This window comes from Arachis ipaensis, chromosome B10 (genome assembly GCF_059453495.1).
Source record: "Arachis ipaensis isolate K30076 ecotype BB chromosome B10, ASM5945349v1, whole genome shotgun sequence".
Classification (NCBI taxonomy): domain Eukaryota; kingdom Viridiplantae; phylum Streptophyta; class Magnoliopsida; order Fabales; family Fabaceae; genus Arachis; species Arachis ipaensis.
The window spans coordinates 150,035,075-150,052,810 of record NC_142435.1 but is presented as its reverse complement, the minus strand read 5'-3'; the positions used below and the strand labels follow the sequence as shown (position 1 = coordinate 150,052,810).

The 17,736-nt window shown below is 34.1% G+C and overlaps 2 protein-coding genes across 2 annotated transcripts; one reads left to right on the top strand and one right to left on the bottom strand.

Annotated features, from left to right (window-relative positions):
* Positions 1-9,409: 9,409 nt before the first annotated feature.
* LOC148582081 (uncharacterized) lies at positions 9,410-10,039 on the bottom strand. The gene is made up of 2 exons (XM_088495194.1): positions 9,950-10,039; positions 9,410-9,865 (listed from the first exon to the last, which is right to left on the bottom strand). Exons 1-2 carry the CDS (start codon positions 10,037-10,039, stop codon positions 9,410-9,412), a joined length of 546 nt encoding a protein of 181 aa, XP_088351320.1.
* Positions 10,040-15,869: 5,830 nt separating this feature from the next.
* On the top strand, positions 15,870-17,138 carry LOC107621628 (uncharacterized). The gene has a single exon (XM_016323661.3). It carries the CDS (start codon positions 16,009-16,011, stop codon positions 17,032-17,034), a length of 1,026 nt encoding a protein of 341 aa, XP_016179147.1. The 5' UTR covers positions 15,870-16,008; the 3' UTR covers positions 17,035-17,138.
* Positions 17,139-17,736: the final 598 nt, after the last annotated feature.

Below are 17,736 nucleotides of genomic sequence, written 5' to 3'. Positions count from 1 at the left end.
TTTTATATATATATATATATATATTAAATTTTAATTATTAAAAAATATTTTTTATTTAAATATCTTTATCTGAGTAACTTCTTTTTAATTATAATACATTTCACGCAAATATTGTTTCCAACACATTTATTCCTTTAATGCCGAAAATACTCTAAAAATATAAGTACAGGTAATGTCAACTAAGTAAAACATTACAAATCATTGGAGTTTAATTTTTATTTGACATATTATCATCGGACAAAAGTATACATAAAAAACGATTGGTCAATTACTATTTTAGAGTAAATTGACACATATATTAAAAACTTATCTTTCACAAAGTCTCTTCTTGCAATGCCATTATTGGACATATTAGATATACAGCCACATGCAATATAAATATGTTTACTTAGGACAAAAGTATACATAAAAAACGGTTGGTCAATTACTATTTTAGAGTAAATTGACACATATATTGAAAACTTCTCTTTCACACTCTCTTATTGCAATGCTATTATTGGACACTTTAGGTATACAACTACATGCAATATAAATATGTTTACTTAGGACCAAAGTATACCTAAAAAACAGTTGGTCAAATGAATAAATTGACACATATATTAAAAACTTCTCTTTCACAAACTCTCTTCTTGCAATGCTATTATTGTACACTTTAGGTATACAGCTACATGCAATATAAAATATGTTTACTTAGGACCAAAATATACATAAAAAATAGTTGATCAATTACTATTTTAGAATAAATTGACACATATATTAAAAACTTCTCTTTCACAAACTCTTTTCTTGCAATGTCATTATTGGACACTTTAGATATACAGCTATATGCAATATAAATATGTTTGCTTATATAATATGTTATTTGTTAAATACATTATAAAAAATATATAGATCAGTTTATTAAATAAATAAAAATAATAAAAATAATTTATTTTCATTTTTCATTTCGTTTTGTGTATAGATAATTTTATAGGAAAAATTTTAAGTGTATCGAAAATACTGTTTTAATTGTTGATTTAAATTATAAAAAATATATATAATATATATTAATTAAAATCAAGGACAAAAAACAAAAATAAGCTAAGGGAGACAATAATTTACGTGAATCAGCCAAAACGAAAACTGCTTCATGAATCCATCAATGCACGTTTATATATCGTTCGAATAAGCTAAATTCGAACTCCATTTCTACATAATTCGAACCAGTTGGGTTCGAATTATACACAAACACACGCACACACTAATTCGAATCAGCTTGGTTCGAATTACACACACAGTAATTTATGGTATAATTTGAATTATGCTGTTAAAAAATTAATAATTTATTAAAAAAATTTATTAAAATTTTATTAAAAAATTAATAATTTAAAAATTAAAAAATATATATTTTATTTCGTATGTTAAAAAAAGCTAACAAAATATTTAATTACGAGACTTCTTTAAAATATTAATGAGTTATCAATTCGAATTCCATACAATACTTTTCTGTCAATTTTTAATAGCTCATGAATATTTTTTAATAAAATTTTTTAAATTATACTACAAAAAATATTTTATCCTATGCAAAACAATTTAAAAAAATGGCTTAAAAAATGTTAGGAGTACTATAAAAATTTGTAATGTTCTAATAACTTAGGTAAATACATGCATGTACTCAAATTTTAAATAAAATATTCTACATAGTCAATAATAATTTAGAAATGAAAAAAAATATTTTATTCCATACAAAATAATTAAAAAATATATTTTATTATATACAAAATAATTTAAAAAATGGCTTAAAAGATGTTATGAGTACTATAAAAGTTTGTAATATTCTAGTGATTTAGGTAAATACATGATAAAAATATTTTTTCTTTAATTTCTAAATTATTAGTGACTATGTGGAGTATTTCTTTAATGTCCTAAGTCATTAGGACATTACAAATTTTTATAGTACTTTTAACATTTTTGAGCCATTTTTTAAATTATTTGTATAGAATAAAATATTTTTTTGTGGTATAATTTAAATAAATTTATTAAAAAATATTCATGATAATTTTTTAATAAAATTATTTAAATTATATGGTGAGATATTACATGATTCGAATTACGCATGGGGAAGTTCGAATCACTCTAATTCAAATTATATGGTGAGCAATTCGAATTCTATACAATACTCTTCTGCCCATTCTTGATAGCTCATGAATATTTTTTAAGAAAGATTTCAATTTCTTCAAATGAACGATTTGAAATTTTGTTTTGTACTATTTATTGACAAAAGGATATATATGTCCATAGTTTGTTATTTTAAAAGACCTAATTAATATTTTTTAAGATCTAATTGTTACTTTATTTATTTATTTTTTTTTTTATTTTTTTGGTTAGCACTCTATTTAAATGATTGACATGTGATAGAAGTGTACATGTCTCGATCCAGACCTGATAAATTTTTGCGTGTCTTAATCTGGACCGTGTGATCGAAAAAAAATCTAAAAAAAATCGAAACTGGATCCGGGACATGGCTCGGATTCCCCGGCCCGTGAGGATGTTTGTCCTTCAAAATTCGAAATATACTTAGGGCACGGTAGTTGGACCACTGACGGCTGCAATGCATTGAGAACACCAAATGGATTGTTCTTCTTTGCTCAGAGCCACTTGTTTTTATCGCTTTGTTTTTGTTTTTCATCTTTCACTCTTGACCCATTATGTTATTTTGGAGAACACTAACAAGACCCACACATTCAACACCAAAAAAAAAAAAAAGACCCACACATTAGACATTACTCATGAGTAGGGGTGTCAATGGGGCGGGACGGGGGCGGGGGATGCCTCCCTGCTCCCCGTCCCCGCCCCCAGAATTAATCTCCATCCCCGCCCCAATCCCCGTTATGGGGGGATAATTGTCCCCATCCCCATTCCTCGCGTTCCCCATATTCTCCGCGGGGTCCCATCCCCTTATATTTAACATTCATATGAAAATTATAGTAAAAAATATCAAAAAAATAAAAAATAAACTACAAAATCATATTACAAACACACAAACATATCTTATCCAAGATTATAAGTCCAGAAATACAACATAGCAAATTATAATCCATAAAATAAAATCTTAAAATACAACTTCCATTCTAAAAAAAAGCAATAAGATATAGTCTTTAACATCAAGTATTCTTTGATGGTCAGCATACTCAGCAAGAGAAATCATAATTGCTTTAGATACATAGAAGGAGAGAAAATCAAGCAACTATTTCAAAATCAAACCCTAACTATTTCAAAATTATAAACCCTATATGTCTAATTGCTTTAGATACATAAAAGGAGAGAAAATCAAAATTATACAACACAGTAAATAGGGAAGACGGAATAATAGGGTTAGGGTTTTTTTTTAATTGGTAAAATTTCTAAAAAACCCACCTATGTTAAAAATAAAGTAAGGTTATTTAAGAAATTTCAAACATTCGGAGAATTATCGGGGATGAGGCGGAGATCCCCGCTCGGGTCCCCGCGCCTGTCTCGGAGGAATTTTGCTCCCCATCTCCATCCTCACGGAAAAAATTTTTCACCAACAGAGACCCATTCGGGACGATCCCCGCGAGAATCCCCGCCTCCTGAAAATTTTTGACACCCCTACTCATGAGTCATTTCATACGTCAAAAACTCTGCATATGCTAGTATTTCGTACATAAGGTATATATGCTTTATTCATTAATCATTTAATCATGTGTAATTTTAACACTAAAATACTTATGACGTAAAATCAGATTTTTTTTTACAGATTATTATTAATGGTTCGGCTTTCATTCAATTTTTATCCAATATAATTATAACTTGAATGTATATAAATTTTATCAGATCTAAAATTGGATTAGAATCTAAAAAATAGATTCGGTATATATTTAAAATTAGATATAAAATAAGATAAATCTAACTTCACCTGATTCATGTGTTATGTACATTTTTAATATATAAAAAAATTTATAAACTTATCTTTTACATTATACAAATAAATACAATTTTTTTGGTAAAAAATAAATTTTAATAGAGAATAATTTTTTTTATTAAATTTACGAAAAATATGTGCATTGAACATAACAATTTTTTTATGTAAGTTTTTTAAACTAAAAATAAATTTTTATTCTTTACTAAAATTTCACTCTTCATTGTAGTATTATCCAAAAACAAAGTATGCCAAATAAAAAAGTGGTAGAAGTATCCTTTATTTTTGTTTAATTATCACTTTTCCTCTAAGTTTTAGTTGAGGGCTAGTGTCATTACCATCCAAAATTTAAACGGGCATACACAAGTGAACCATAAGCCTTACCACGTGCCTGTTTTCCGCTTGTGTTACCAGAAAAAATTTATTTGTCTTCTTTCAAACTTTTTAAAAAAGGTAATTATTCTAGTACGATTATTAATATATATATGTATTGGTATGATATAAAAAATTGAAAAATAATTTTCTTCAGTTACTTGATTTTGATTTTTTTTAGATTATTAAATTGATATGATTTGAATTTAATTTTAATTTTTTATTAAAAAAGTTTTTTGTTATAGTAATTTATTTAGTCATTTAATAAAAAAATATTTATAAAAATATATTTGACTTTTTTATAATTATTTATGAAGATATTTTTGTATATATAGTAATATAATATTTTAAAAAAAATAAATAAAAAATATTGACAAAAAAATATAATCTACATAATAAATTTTTATTTATTCATTTTTATATCGTACTAATATATATAAATTAGTGATCGTATTCTAAATTTGTCATTTGTTATTTTTCAGTAAAAACTTATTTGTCTTATTTCTAAATTTTAAGGGTCTTAACTATGTAGTTTATGAACAACATATTCTATGTTGATCGATATTATAATATTTGTGTTTTGTTAAGACATTGCCTTAGCACCCAAAAAGCTCATTAAATCATCTCGGTCACTTTATTAAAGGTTTTACCTGTAATTTAAGAAGCTGTTCTATTATGCACGCTGAGCTATGAGGCATTGTTTGCGGTCTATAAATTGCTGTGGCCAACAATATTAGTTTCTTAGTTATTGAGTCTGATTCTATTGCTGCTGTTAACTTCATTAAGAAAGGACATAATTTATCCCACCCGTGTGCCCCGCTTCTTGACGACATTGTTGTCCTTGCCAGCCGTGTGCCACATATCTCTTGGTCTCACTGTCTTCGAGAAACAAATTTTGCTGCCGACAATCTTGCCAAGAAGGGCCATGATCTTCCCTTTGGCCTTCATCTCTTTGACGTTGCTCTCCCAGATACAGCTATGATGATTATGCGTGATTTGTCTGGTTCTCCAATTTTAAGGAGTTCTAGTTAGTTTTCTACTTTTCTTTTTGGGGTGTTTGCCCCCCTTTGTCATCTAAAAAAAAAGTTATATTTGTACAGATAAAGTCTTTGACTATGTTTTACATTTAAATATCGGTGAAAATTCACCTGCTTAAATGATTCAATAAATTTAATTAAATTATTATTTAATAATTATTAATTATCAACTTCTTATAAAAAGAATTGTATCGAAATTTTTACATTGAATGTTCTTACTTGTTTTTTGGCATTCTTTTATTTGATAGGTACGTAATAATTTCTCATTTTTTCCCTTTAAAGAATTAGTCCATCTCAACTTTTTTTTCTTTCTTATTTTAAACTTTTTCAACCCCACTTTTCACGGGGATAGATCCTCTCAATTTTTTTAACAATTAAGAGAGTAAAGTGTGATTTTTTATCATTAATTTTATAAGTAAGATCAAAAATAAATATGAGAGAAAGAGAACAATAAAGGGTTAAAAATTACATTTTACACTCTCAATTTTTTTAACAATTGAAAATATTCATTCCCCACTGTTCAGCATATTTGTCTTTATTTTCGATTTCTTGTAGATTTTAAGTTTGGTCACTTTATTTTTCGGTGTGTAAGTTTGAGTCTATCTAAAATCAGCTTAAGTGTTTTGAGTTTATTTGATGCACTACAAAATTTGAAGCATTAGATTAGATTAATAAACGATCTAATGGTTAGAATTTAATTTATAAATAACTTATTAAAAATTACACTAAAAGATAATAAGTCTTTTGATATTTTAAAATTATCCCATATAAAATTTGAGAACTAAACCTTGGTTTCAGTTGCTTACTGTCGGAAGACCTTCGTGACCCTGGTGCTTCTTCCTCTACGCCCTTCCACACCAGGTACCTTCTAGTTTCAACCCAATTTCTTGATTTCATCCAAATTCTCCCGATTCTCGATGCTTTTTTCTTCTGATTCCACCAAACTCCTTTGAATTCGTTTCAGACGCAGTGCTTCTTCAGTTCTTCTGAGATCCTCCTCTGCGCCATGGCTCTCCCTGCTCATCTACTCTCCACTAGCTCAGATCGAATTTCCAGATTTTAATGAGGTAAAATTATTCAAATAGTGTCTGCATTTATGTGGTTGTTTAATATTTTTTGTTATTAGTTTTATAATGATTTTGTTTTTTAGATTGTGGCTCCAGTAACTCTGGCTGATGAAGAGATTGGCCCTGAACGAGTAAACTATCATTTGTACCCACGAAAGTTGAAAACGCTGACATATCTATCCATAGAAAAAGAAAATTACCATTTGTACCCATAAAATATGGGTTCCACACAACAAAATTATCCAAACACTAAAAAATTACCTAAAATTCCTAAATTACCCTTATCTTCACCACCACACCACCACACCACCTTCACCCAATCACATTTCTAACCCTAACCCTCTTCACCCTGCCACCACCCCTCTTTCCCTTTCTACTCTTAAATCCCACCACCACCCCCTTCACCCACCACCACCCCTCAAGCTCTTCACTCAATGGTAGCTCCCGCTACCCCCCGCAACCGTCACCGGAACCCTCGCCCTCGTTCACGGATTTACCGACGAATCCAGCTGGTTCCTCCAGCTCATCACCATCTACTTCACGAAGGCTGGATTCGTCACCTGCGTCATTGACCATCAGGGCCACGGCTTCTCCGATGGCCTCATCGCCCACATCCCTGACATCAACCCCGTCGTCGACGACTGCATCGCCTTCTTCGACGAATTCCGCTCTCGCTTCGATCCTTCTCTTCCTTTCTTCCTCTACTCCGAATCCCTCGGCGGCGCAATCGCGCTATTAATCACTCTCCGCTGCTGCGACTCGCCGGAAAATGTCTCATTCGCGAACCGAGCGTGAGCTCTCATTATGGTGTCGTCCTCTTCGGGGGTGAAGGCCTGATGCTCCACCTGCGGGGAGACACCATCGGAGCCTGCAAAAAATGGGTTGGTTTATGAACCTGTAATGAAGAACAAAGCAAAAGGAAATCAGGGGAGATGTATATATAACAACGGCAGGGACCAGGCAATGACGGTGGTGGTTCTACGACGCGAAAATAGGTGAAAAAGATTGGCTATGGCGGCGATAAGGTAGCGTGAAGAGGAGGGTCTCTGACGCAGTAGGCTCTGGTTCGAGGCCAATAGTGATGGTGGCGAGGAGAAGTTGGCGCGGTGCTCCTGGACTCGGCGTAGGTCTGCGACATTACTGGCGGAGAAGGGGGTGAACAGTGATGAGGAGGGTGATACGGTGGTATGTGGCTGATGTTGGAATTGGGTGGTTGAGAAAAATGAGAGAGAGAGAGAGAGAGAGAGAGAGAGAGAGAGAGAGGAGAGGAGGGAGGAGATGATAGTGGTGGAGAGAAGGGTAGTTTAAGAATTTTATTTAATTTTTTAGGGTTTGGATAATTTTACTTGCAAAAACTATTTTTCATTGGTACAAATGGTAATTTCTTTGTTCTATAGGTAAATATGTCAGCGTTTTCAACTTTCGTAGGTACAAATGGTAGTTTACTCGCCCTGAACAAGGTGGAAGTCAGTTGGATTGCATGTCATCATGTTCTATGCAGAACCTTGACATCCTAAGTGTTAATCAACTTTTAGAATTGGTAAAAGTTTATACACTTTTATATTTAAGGCTAGCTGATTGGCTATTTGATTATTTTTTCTACTATTAAAGATATGCTAAGAGAATTTACGGCAAGTGGCAAGTCTCTTATATTTAGGGCTAGCTGATTGGCTATTTGATTATTTTTTCTACTATTAAAGATATGCTAAGAGAATTTACGGCAAGTGGCAAGTCTCCCCATTTCTTCAGCTCCAATACCTTATGACCAAATGAAGAACCAATGTGAGGCACTTGTTACAGGGAAACAATAGAAGATGTCAGTTCTTCGAAGTTTCAAACACCAGCAAGAGACTAGAGCGCTTGTTCTTTCAAGTGATTATAAAATAAAAGTTCTCCCTCTGGCAACTAAGGATATGATGTTTTCACCATAATACAATGCGAAAGAACAAAGTTTTTTTAGGACCTGTTGCTAAATGTTCTCATTAGTGTTTTAGTAGCTTTAGACTATGCGCTTCATTATCAGGATTCACACCCAATGAAAAAACTTTATATCTATTTAGATGATGCTCTTAACTTAGTATTATTTAAAGTTTCAACTGATCCAATTAATTAAGAGATGATTTATACAAAGTTAATTGAGGTATATGTAGAAGTCATGAATATTCTATAAACATGATTCACAACAGGATAATATGGTGTCATGTGATGGCTTTAGCTGTATCTACTTAGTGGGAAGGCTTTGATTTTATTGTTGTATAGGAGCAGTAGCCAGTAGGCAAGGCATGTAGTTAATTTATTTATCTATCGCTGTTATGTGTTGTGTTTCTAATATCAAAATAATTGTGTGTATATATAAAATTTGTAGGGCAACAATCAAACCATTGATCTTTTGTTTTTAGTATTCTTTTCATTATATATGTGGTTTTTCGGATCAAATATTGAGATTTGAGAATTTATTCTGTAGAATGATTAGATTTACCATAGATAAATTTCTGCTGTATGCTGTATACTTAATCTATTGAAACCAATTTTTAAACAACAATGCTTGTCTTGGAGAAGCATTTCTGAAAAGAGCCACTATTCTATGTTTTCAACTTACCAGTATGACTCCATCAAAGTGTATTATGAGATTTCTCCAATGCTTAACTGACAGAATTGCTCAAACTCAAAGTATGATTCCCTATCTTCTTTAGACTTGCCAATTGGATCCCATTACTATGTATTCCTTCATCACCATCATACAACATTGTTCCCTTTTTAGCATCCTCTTTTACATCAATGATAATGTTCTTGAAGCTTTTGAGAAACATGGAGTCAAAGAAGCTTTTCAAGTGATCATTTTCCTGCAGTAGGCTTTTCATTCGGCTTTGTCTATTTATCAATTGTCACAAAAATAAGATATTTTACTAGAATTAAACTCAATAAATCAAGTATAAGTCCACTCAATTAAAAACAAATAAATTTATTTTACCCAATAAAAAGCAAAAGTACAACAACAGCAAAACAAAACTCTACTAAACATTTTCATCTCCTTGCTCAACACCATCATCTTCGACCATAACGCCATCTTGCACTATTTTACCTGGATCAATCGATGAGAAATCCACCCCGGGAGCTAGAAATCTCGCCTGAAGGGAAGCCCTCTCAAATCCTTCAAGGAAGGAATCAAGAATTTCTCCTTGCTTGTTCTTCTTCACCTCCTTCAACTGAGCAGTAACCTCAATCATACGAGTACTCAGAGCAGATAAGTCAGATTCTTTCTTTTTTAAATCTTCAACATCTTTGGCATAACTATCCTTCACCTCTTTCAAATGCTTCTCAACCTCAACTAACTTCACCTCTAGCTCTGAAATCTTAGCAGCCTTTATAGCCAACTCTTCCCTCAAACTCGGATCCTCCTTTTTCTTAACAAACTTCCGATGAATTTTTTCACGGCTCCGCCCTAAACTCGTCAATCGCAGTCCCACCACGTGAAAATCATACATTATCACATTAATATTCCACAAAACAAAAAAAAAACAAATTCAAACATTTTGCCTCAAAAATAGAATTACCTGTATATACTGATCAATGGTAACATCACCAACCTCGTCGGCCAGAGTTATATCTGCCGACGATTGACAACACTCATCAGCAATAACCATATATGGGTAATCCCTTTCCCATAAAGACAAAGAATCAGTCTGATAAGCAATCCCGTGCAACCTTTTTTATTGTCAAAAAACTTATGAACTTCTTCAATTGGCACATCATCCTTATCATCATCAGAAACGTCGGACAAATCCACCATGTCACCTTTTCTTTTCTTAGCAATAACTTTCCTCCTCCTCGGCTTCGGTTGATCAACCTCGCCAGCACCAACAACTTTCTCAACTTTGGATGTCGAACCTTCCTTATCCAGGTTCTTACTTTTCACACGTGCCCTCAAGTTTGCCGCGGATATACCAGGATACTTTTCACCTGAAAACAAACAAAAACCACTTTTCATCAATATATGTCAATACTGAATGCAAAATAAAACCCCAACAAGCTCACCTAAATAATCTACCACAGCCTGCTTACTTTCCTCCCACTTCAACAAATCAAACACTGAAATCAATTCCTTCCGATCAATAGCCTCGACCAGATACTCAATAATACACTCATCCCTAAGCTTGATAAACTCCAGGCTGAGTATATTATTGGGCTCAGAACACCACCAAATCGGGAATCTCTCCCCTAAATGCTCGTCCACATAAAAAGAAAAATCCCCTTCAACACTTCTCACCTTCAGATACATCTCCTTAAATTCCTTAAAGAACGACTTATACAGCTTAAATATTGCAAATCTTGATGAACTATTCAAGTTCACCCACCCACCTTTCCACACACCTTTTGCTTGAAAAAGTGAGAAAAATAACTCTACAGATGGCACTTCTTCCAAAAACTCCATCAATACCTCAAATGCACGAAGAAAAGCCCACCCATTCGGATGTAGCTGAGATGGAGCACAGTTCATCTACTTCAAAACCTGACATTCAAAATCGCTAAATGGAAGCTTAACCTTCAACTCTTCAAGAATACAACTATACATAAAAAAGTGTTCAAAACCTTCACCGCTATGAAAAACCTATCACTTTCAGAATAGGGCAGTAGCTCCAGTCGAATTCAAGAACCAGACCTAACGACTTTACTCTTATCCACTTCATCTATAGCTCCCTGATCCAAGAACAACGACACACGACTCCTAACATCCTCATTAACCCAGTCATAAGACCAGTCTATCCTCTCCTTCTTATCGTTCTCAAACCCCATCAACAGCAACAAACAGAAATAGAGGAAGAAGCAAAGAAACTCAATGAAGAAGCAGAAACAAAAATTTTTTCACATACCTCTTTTACTCATTTTCTTCCCTTTAGAAACTCCACAGCCAACTTTATCTCACAAACTCAAAAATGATGTAGATGCTACACTATTGGTATTCCAGTAACAGTTACCAATGAGTTACAAAAACCCCTTCAGTAACAATAACCCACTTCTCATTCACATCAACCGCCCAAAGAGCAGTCTTGGAAATGACAGTACACTTAATGCCATCATTACTTCTCTCTCTTCATTTAAAAACTGTTTACTTTTTTATATCTTTTCTTTTATTAACCCTTTTTAATAAAACATCTTGAGATGGGGGCTCTAGGTCTAACACATTTGCCGACGTAATACACTTACGCAACTGCCAACTTATACTTCATTTAAAACTCAACCTGCTTCATTAAAACATACTCTCAGGCTAAGCTTTGGGGCTATGATCAGGACCGTTACAAGATCGGCATTACAGACCATAACTCGGTAATTTACGTTATTAATCGACGCTACATTATTAATCAGCGTTACAGTTACTAATCGGCAATCAACGTCATTAATCGGCAACTTAAGTTACAAATAAGCTTAACAGATTGCTTTACAAAAGTGAAACGTCCAACCTGACATTTCACCCTTATTATTACTCTTTAATACAGGCAATAAAGCAGAAGTATAACCGACCGATATATTTTCACCTATAAAAGGTATGATCTCCTATCCTAAAGACACATTGAATTCTCAATACTGACTTAAGCTTCAGAGTGCCTTTGCAGGTACACTCCCCCCTAGTTTCTTGCTCAAAACTCTGCGCGATTGGACATCCCCTTGGAGTAAAGCTCGAATTACCACAAAGCTCAAAGGTCGGCACCGAAGATAACAACTTGGCGTCGATTTCCCGAGACCGAACTCTCCCTCTAGGTATCCATACAAGAACATTTATAATTTTGTAAGGACAAAAAATTATTAGGAGTTAATTTTTTTCAAGTGTAAAAAATGAAAAAAGTTTATTAGTATTGATTCAAGAAAAGAAAAGGATGCAAGCAAAATTTGATAGAAATAAAATTAGGATATAATTTTAAATTTGATGAGCGTTTATAAAATCATTTATAGAACGGTCATGTATAAAATATCCTAATAGGAATGAAAACATGCATTGCGAAACTTGAGCATTAGGTCGTAATATTCATTTGTTGAGTGACCATATAACTTATGGTACTCGCAGTATTCGCCATGACTTCCCTCTTTTTTATTTTTGATGGGTCTAGGGGGAGGTAGCCTTTCAGTATGACAGATTTTCCTGTAGACATCAACTAGGAAAACTCGTAGAGGAGTATAGGAGTGATATCTCTTGGGCCTTTCAGGGCCGACTTCCTCTTTTTTCTTGGGCTCTCTCTCTTTCTCTTTTGATGAGTGAGAGGTGCCCCGGTCGCCAACTTAGCTCTCGCAGCCTGGCGTTTTCTTCGATATTGATGTACTTCTCGGCTCTTTCCTGTATATCACTTAAAGAAGTCGGGTGCCTTTTCGAGATGGACTGGGAGAAGGAACCTTCTCGGAATCCATTTACTAGGCCCATAATCACTGCCTCCATGGGCAGGTCTTGAATTTCTAAGTACGCTTTATTGAACCTTTCCATGTAGTCCCTCAGAGGTTCTCCGATCTCCTGTTTTACTCCCAGAAGACTTGGCGCGTGCTTTACTTTGTCCTTCTGGATTGAAAATCGCATGAGAAACTTTTGGGAGAGGTCGTCGAAGCTGGTAACCGACCTGGGGGGAAGACTATTGAACCACTTCATTGCTGCTTTTGTCAAGGTCGTCGGAAAGGCCTTGCAGCAAGTAGCATCAAAAGCGTCGGCTAGGTACATCTGACTTTTAAAGTTGCTAAGATGATGCTTTGGGTCAGTAGTCCCATCGGATAGGTCCACATCGGGGCTTTTGAAGTTCCTTGGAACTTTTGCCCTCATTATGTCCTCACTGAACGGGTCTTCCCCTCCCAAGGGAGAGTCTTCTCGGTTACTGCGAGAGTTTCGACCTCGAAGAGCAGATTCCAATCTCGAGAGCTTTTCTTCAAGCTCTTTTCGTCGCTCGACCTCCCTTCTTAAGTTTTTCTCTGTCTCTCGCTGTCGCTCCAATTCTTGTTCCAGCTGTTTGAGCCGCCCTTGGTGGCCGAGGAACAATGCCATTAAATCGGCTGCATGGGGTTGTCCCTCCTTTCTTGATTCGTGCCCCTCAGAGGGGGTTTCCCTTGGGTCTTTTACTCAAGAGGGAACTTCCTTGTGTTGGTTGGTCACCCCTTGGTGAGTGACTATAGCTCTGTCATTGTTACCAGCGTCTTGATTCTCTTGCTCCGAATCGGACGCCGTGTTTCTGTCCTTATTTAAGTTATCCGCCATCATGGGTTAATCTCCAGGTTCTTCGGCAACGACACCAATGTTACGTGGGTAACCTGAAGTTGATAGTTTGGGCTTGAAGGATTGGCCCAAGTATGAAATGGAAGAAGGTTTCCGACTTGGTAAGCGCTTGAGAGCCTCCGTCCGAGTTGCGTATGGGAGAGAGCAAAAAGGGGAGGGGAGTGGTACCTACAAAGACACTTCGATACCCAAGTCAGCAAGGGGTTAAGCAGGTTTTAAGATGTATTGGAACTTAGAGATACCTGAGGAGTGTCAGTGTATTTGTAGTGGTGATCCAATAACCACCGTTGGAGTAGTTCCACCTTTTAAGGTGGATAACCGTCCCTTTATTATCTTAGGGTAGTTGATATATGACTCCTGGAAGTGGGATGAGAGATTTTAGGGGCAGTTACTTATTTGAATAAGTGTTATCTGCCAGCTATCCATCGAGCCCGACTTCTTTAGAAGGAGTCTTCGTAGAACCCAACCTCTTCTGAGGAGGTCGGTGGGTAGTCGAAGGCCAATCGGAGGCCAATCTTTGGATTTGGATTTTTTGTGTGTTTGGGCCTGGGTCACAGTGTTGGGTCACGATATGAACACTATTATATATTTTTTTATTAAAATTTTTGGCTTCTTCAAATATTTTTTTCAAGTTCCATCTGCACTCTTATATACTCTTATTATTTATTAAATTAGTTTGTACTTGATGTAGAAAATTTGAAATTACATGGCTATTTTAGTCATTTCATATAATATTTTAGTCTTATCCATGTGTATTCAAACATAATACTAAACATTATATTAGTGTCTTGTACATTATATTCAAACACAGTATACAAAAGATAATTTTTAGTATCTCCGTACTATTATTTCTGTCTCAGTGTCATATTCTGTTCCGTCTCTAAAAATAAACGCAGCATATGTGTTTGCAAAGAGGGCAAACTTATCAATGGTAGTCTTGTTGAAGGATATGATATGAATGCATTAATTTTATGAATAATTAAAATATTCAATTTTTAATTAGCTAATTTTTTATTTTAATTTTTATTTTATTTTTTTAAGAATTTAGAATTTAAGATAAAAAATAATTTTGAAAAATTGACTAATATTAATTAAAAAAATTAAGTTTCTAATTGTACTCATAATTTTAATTAAAAATATTTATAATTTTGTAAGGACCAAAAATTATTAGGAGTTAATTTTTTTCAAGTGCAAAAAATGAAAAAAGTTTATTAGTGTTGATTCAAGAAAAGAAAAGGATGCAAGCAAAATTTCATAAAAATAAAATCGAGATAATAGTTTGGTCTTTGAACTTACACGCGAATCTCAATTTAGTCCTTGAGGTTTCAATTGTCTCTATTTAGTCCCCGAAGTTTATAAACGTGCCTCATATTAGTCTCTAAGATCATTTTTAGTATAAAAACGTTAATAGAGCGCTGTTGTAGACTATCACATATTACGTTAAAACTTGTAAAATGTTGCAGTTTTGGTTTTGACATTTAAATAGCTCAAAAAGGCATTGTATTACTTATTTTGTTAGGTAAAATTTTAATAAACACTATTTAGGATATTGTTTTTTGGTTATTTGAGTGCCAAAACCAAAACGACATTATTTTACAAAGTTTAGTGTGGCATCTGGCTGTCACGACAGTGTTCCGTTAACGTTTGTATGTTGAAAATTGTTTCAAGGACTAACATGAGTTATGTTCACAAAGTTTGGAGGCTAAATAGAGGCAATTGAAACTTCAGAGACTAAATTGAGATTCGCGTGTAAATTCAGGATCAAATTGAGTATTATCTCAATAAAACCAGGATAAAATTTTAAATTTGATGAGCGTTTATAAAATCATTTATAGAACGGTCAAGTATAAAATATCCTAATAGGAAGGAAAAGATGCATTGCGAAACTTGAGCATCAGCATGTTTTTTATCTTCCCAGCGTACCATAATTTAATGAAGAAATAAGAATAACAAATGATTTGTAAAAATGAATTAAATAGGAAGGGTCGAAATGAGGGAGTGTTGGTATACCAATATTATTTGGCAGCACAGCACATCAAATAAAATGAAATGAATGGGCATCACTCACCAAACCATAACCCTTTCCCTTTGGAGTCACGTTGCCTTAATCTTATTGCACTTTTTTTGAAATCAATCTTGCTTCCTTCCACTCACCAATACGCTTCCCATTGAAACCAACACTTTTCCTCTCTATATATGGACTATGGAGTGGGAAATAAACTTGGTTAGTTGGTCTTTCTTGGTCTAGTTCTAATTCATACCACCAACAACAATATCCAACCATAACAATAATAATAAAGTTAATTTAACAGATGCAACACAGCAGAACAAAACAAATTAAAGCAAGCTAAGCGAATTGAGAATAAAATGCTCCCAACAATCCAACCTGGACGGGACCTAACCTTAACAGAAGCAGATTCCCATGCCGCCGCCACATTCTTCAAATGCACTAGCTGGCAAGTCGAGGAAACCTTAGATTTACTGAATTGCCCTTACCATTATGTGTGCGAGACAACTTACCCTGCAAATTACCCACCTTATGTTGATATCTTGGTCCTCCTCTTCGCGACAGCTTCTTATTTGGTGACACTTGTGATTGTTGCTACCATTGCAAGGTCTCGTTATTCTTCTTCTTCTTCTTCTTCATCAACACAAAGAACAACAAGGTACCTGCTTCCATGTGGACCAATATCACTCCCACTAGTGATCTTAACCTTTGCAAAGGGTCCTCAAATCAACACATTATTCCCAATATCATCCACTGGCCCTGCAATTCTCCACCTGGTCCTCATCTCTGCATTGGTCTTTGACTCTCAGGAGGAGGAGGAGGAAGAGGAAGAAGAAGATGAGAACAAGAAGAAGAAGGACTTGAGGTATGCATTGTTTGCAGCATCGACAGTATCAGGAATCCTGCATGCAAGCCTGTACCTGGACTATGTGGTGGTGCCTTATTACACGGGCTTGGACGCGATGAAGAATTCGAGATTGTCAGGAGAGTGCGATTCTTGTGTGTGCAGGAAAGAGGAGCTGGTGGTGGGAGGGAAGGTGGTTAGGTACAGGGCTTGGTCACTCACCACTTTCATGGTTGTTGGGGTTCTCTGTTTCAGGATTATATGCAGAATCGCCGCCGCCGGCAACAACAGAATCATGTTGCAGAGGATTAAGGGGCTTATGGAAAGGCTAAGCTGGCTTTTCATATTTCTGGATTGTGTTTATCTCGCAGCAAAATCACCTCATCATCATCATCATGCGACACTTGCTGCTTCTTTTGGAGCCATATTGCTTCTCATTCTACTTCATCTCCTCAAACAGGCCTCCTTTTTATTTTCTTCAATCCTTCCATTCCCAACACATCTCATCGTGAATCGAAATTCTCTAGTTAAACCGTTATAATATAAGGATCATAGTTTTCTTTTCCTTTTTGTGTGTCTATTGTTTTAGTCGGTATAGAATTCAATAACATTTACAACCATATAGAACATGGCTTATAAGTTTAACTTGGTGTTACTCAAAATAGTAACTCTTTTTTTTGGTTATCTTCTGCTTGCGACTATTCCTCTATCTATTTTTGGTTTTTGTTATCGCCATGCATGAAAATTAAATTATATATAGTTAACTATTTTTCCTTAAAAATAAAAAAAATAGAAAAAATATAGAAAAAGTATAGATAGATAATGAGAATATTAAACAATGTGAACAATTGATATGTCTTATGTTTAATTCAATTGGTATGCCGATGATTATGTTCATTATTTTTAATTGGATGATTATTTTTTTTATTCGATTTACTCATGCACAATTAATAATGGCTGGATATTCAATTTATTAGGTATGCAAATGGTTATTATAATATTAAAGTTTAGGAAGTAATTTGAGAGTAGAATATTTTTTTACTTTATTGAATCAATTCTAGAGTTATTATTTACATTGTTTACAAAAGTTATTATTATCTATTAGCAAAACCAAAAAACATATTAGGTTAGAGGTGATTGCTATAGTATCTAAAAGTGTTTACCTAATTTACTAAAAATATTAAAAATTAATATTTAATTTTAAAAATATAAAAATAAATAATTATTTAATATTCAAAAATTA

What these genes read in the sequence shown, in the direction of transcription:
- LOC107621628 (XM_016323661.3), top strand. Translation starts at nt 16,009, where the DNA reads ATGCTCCCAACAATCCAACCTGGACGGGACCTAACCTTAACAGAAGCA.
- LOC148582081 (XM_088495194.1), bottom strand. Translation starts at nt 10,039, where the DNA reads ATGGTTATTGCTGATGAGTGTTGTCAATCGTCGGCAGATATAACTCTG. An exon ending in CCATTGATCAGTATATACAG is followed by an intron (nt 9,866 to 9,949) that starts GTAATTCTATTT and finishes TATGATTTTCAC; the next exon opens with GTGGTGGGACTGCGATTGAC.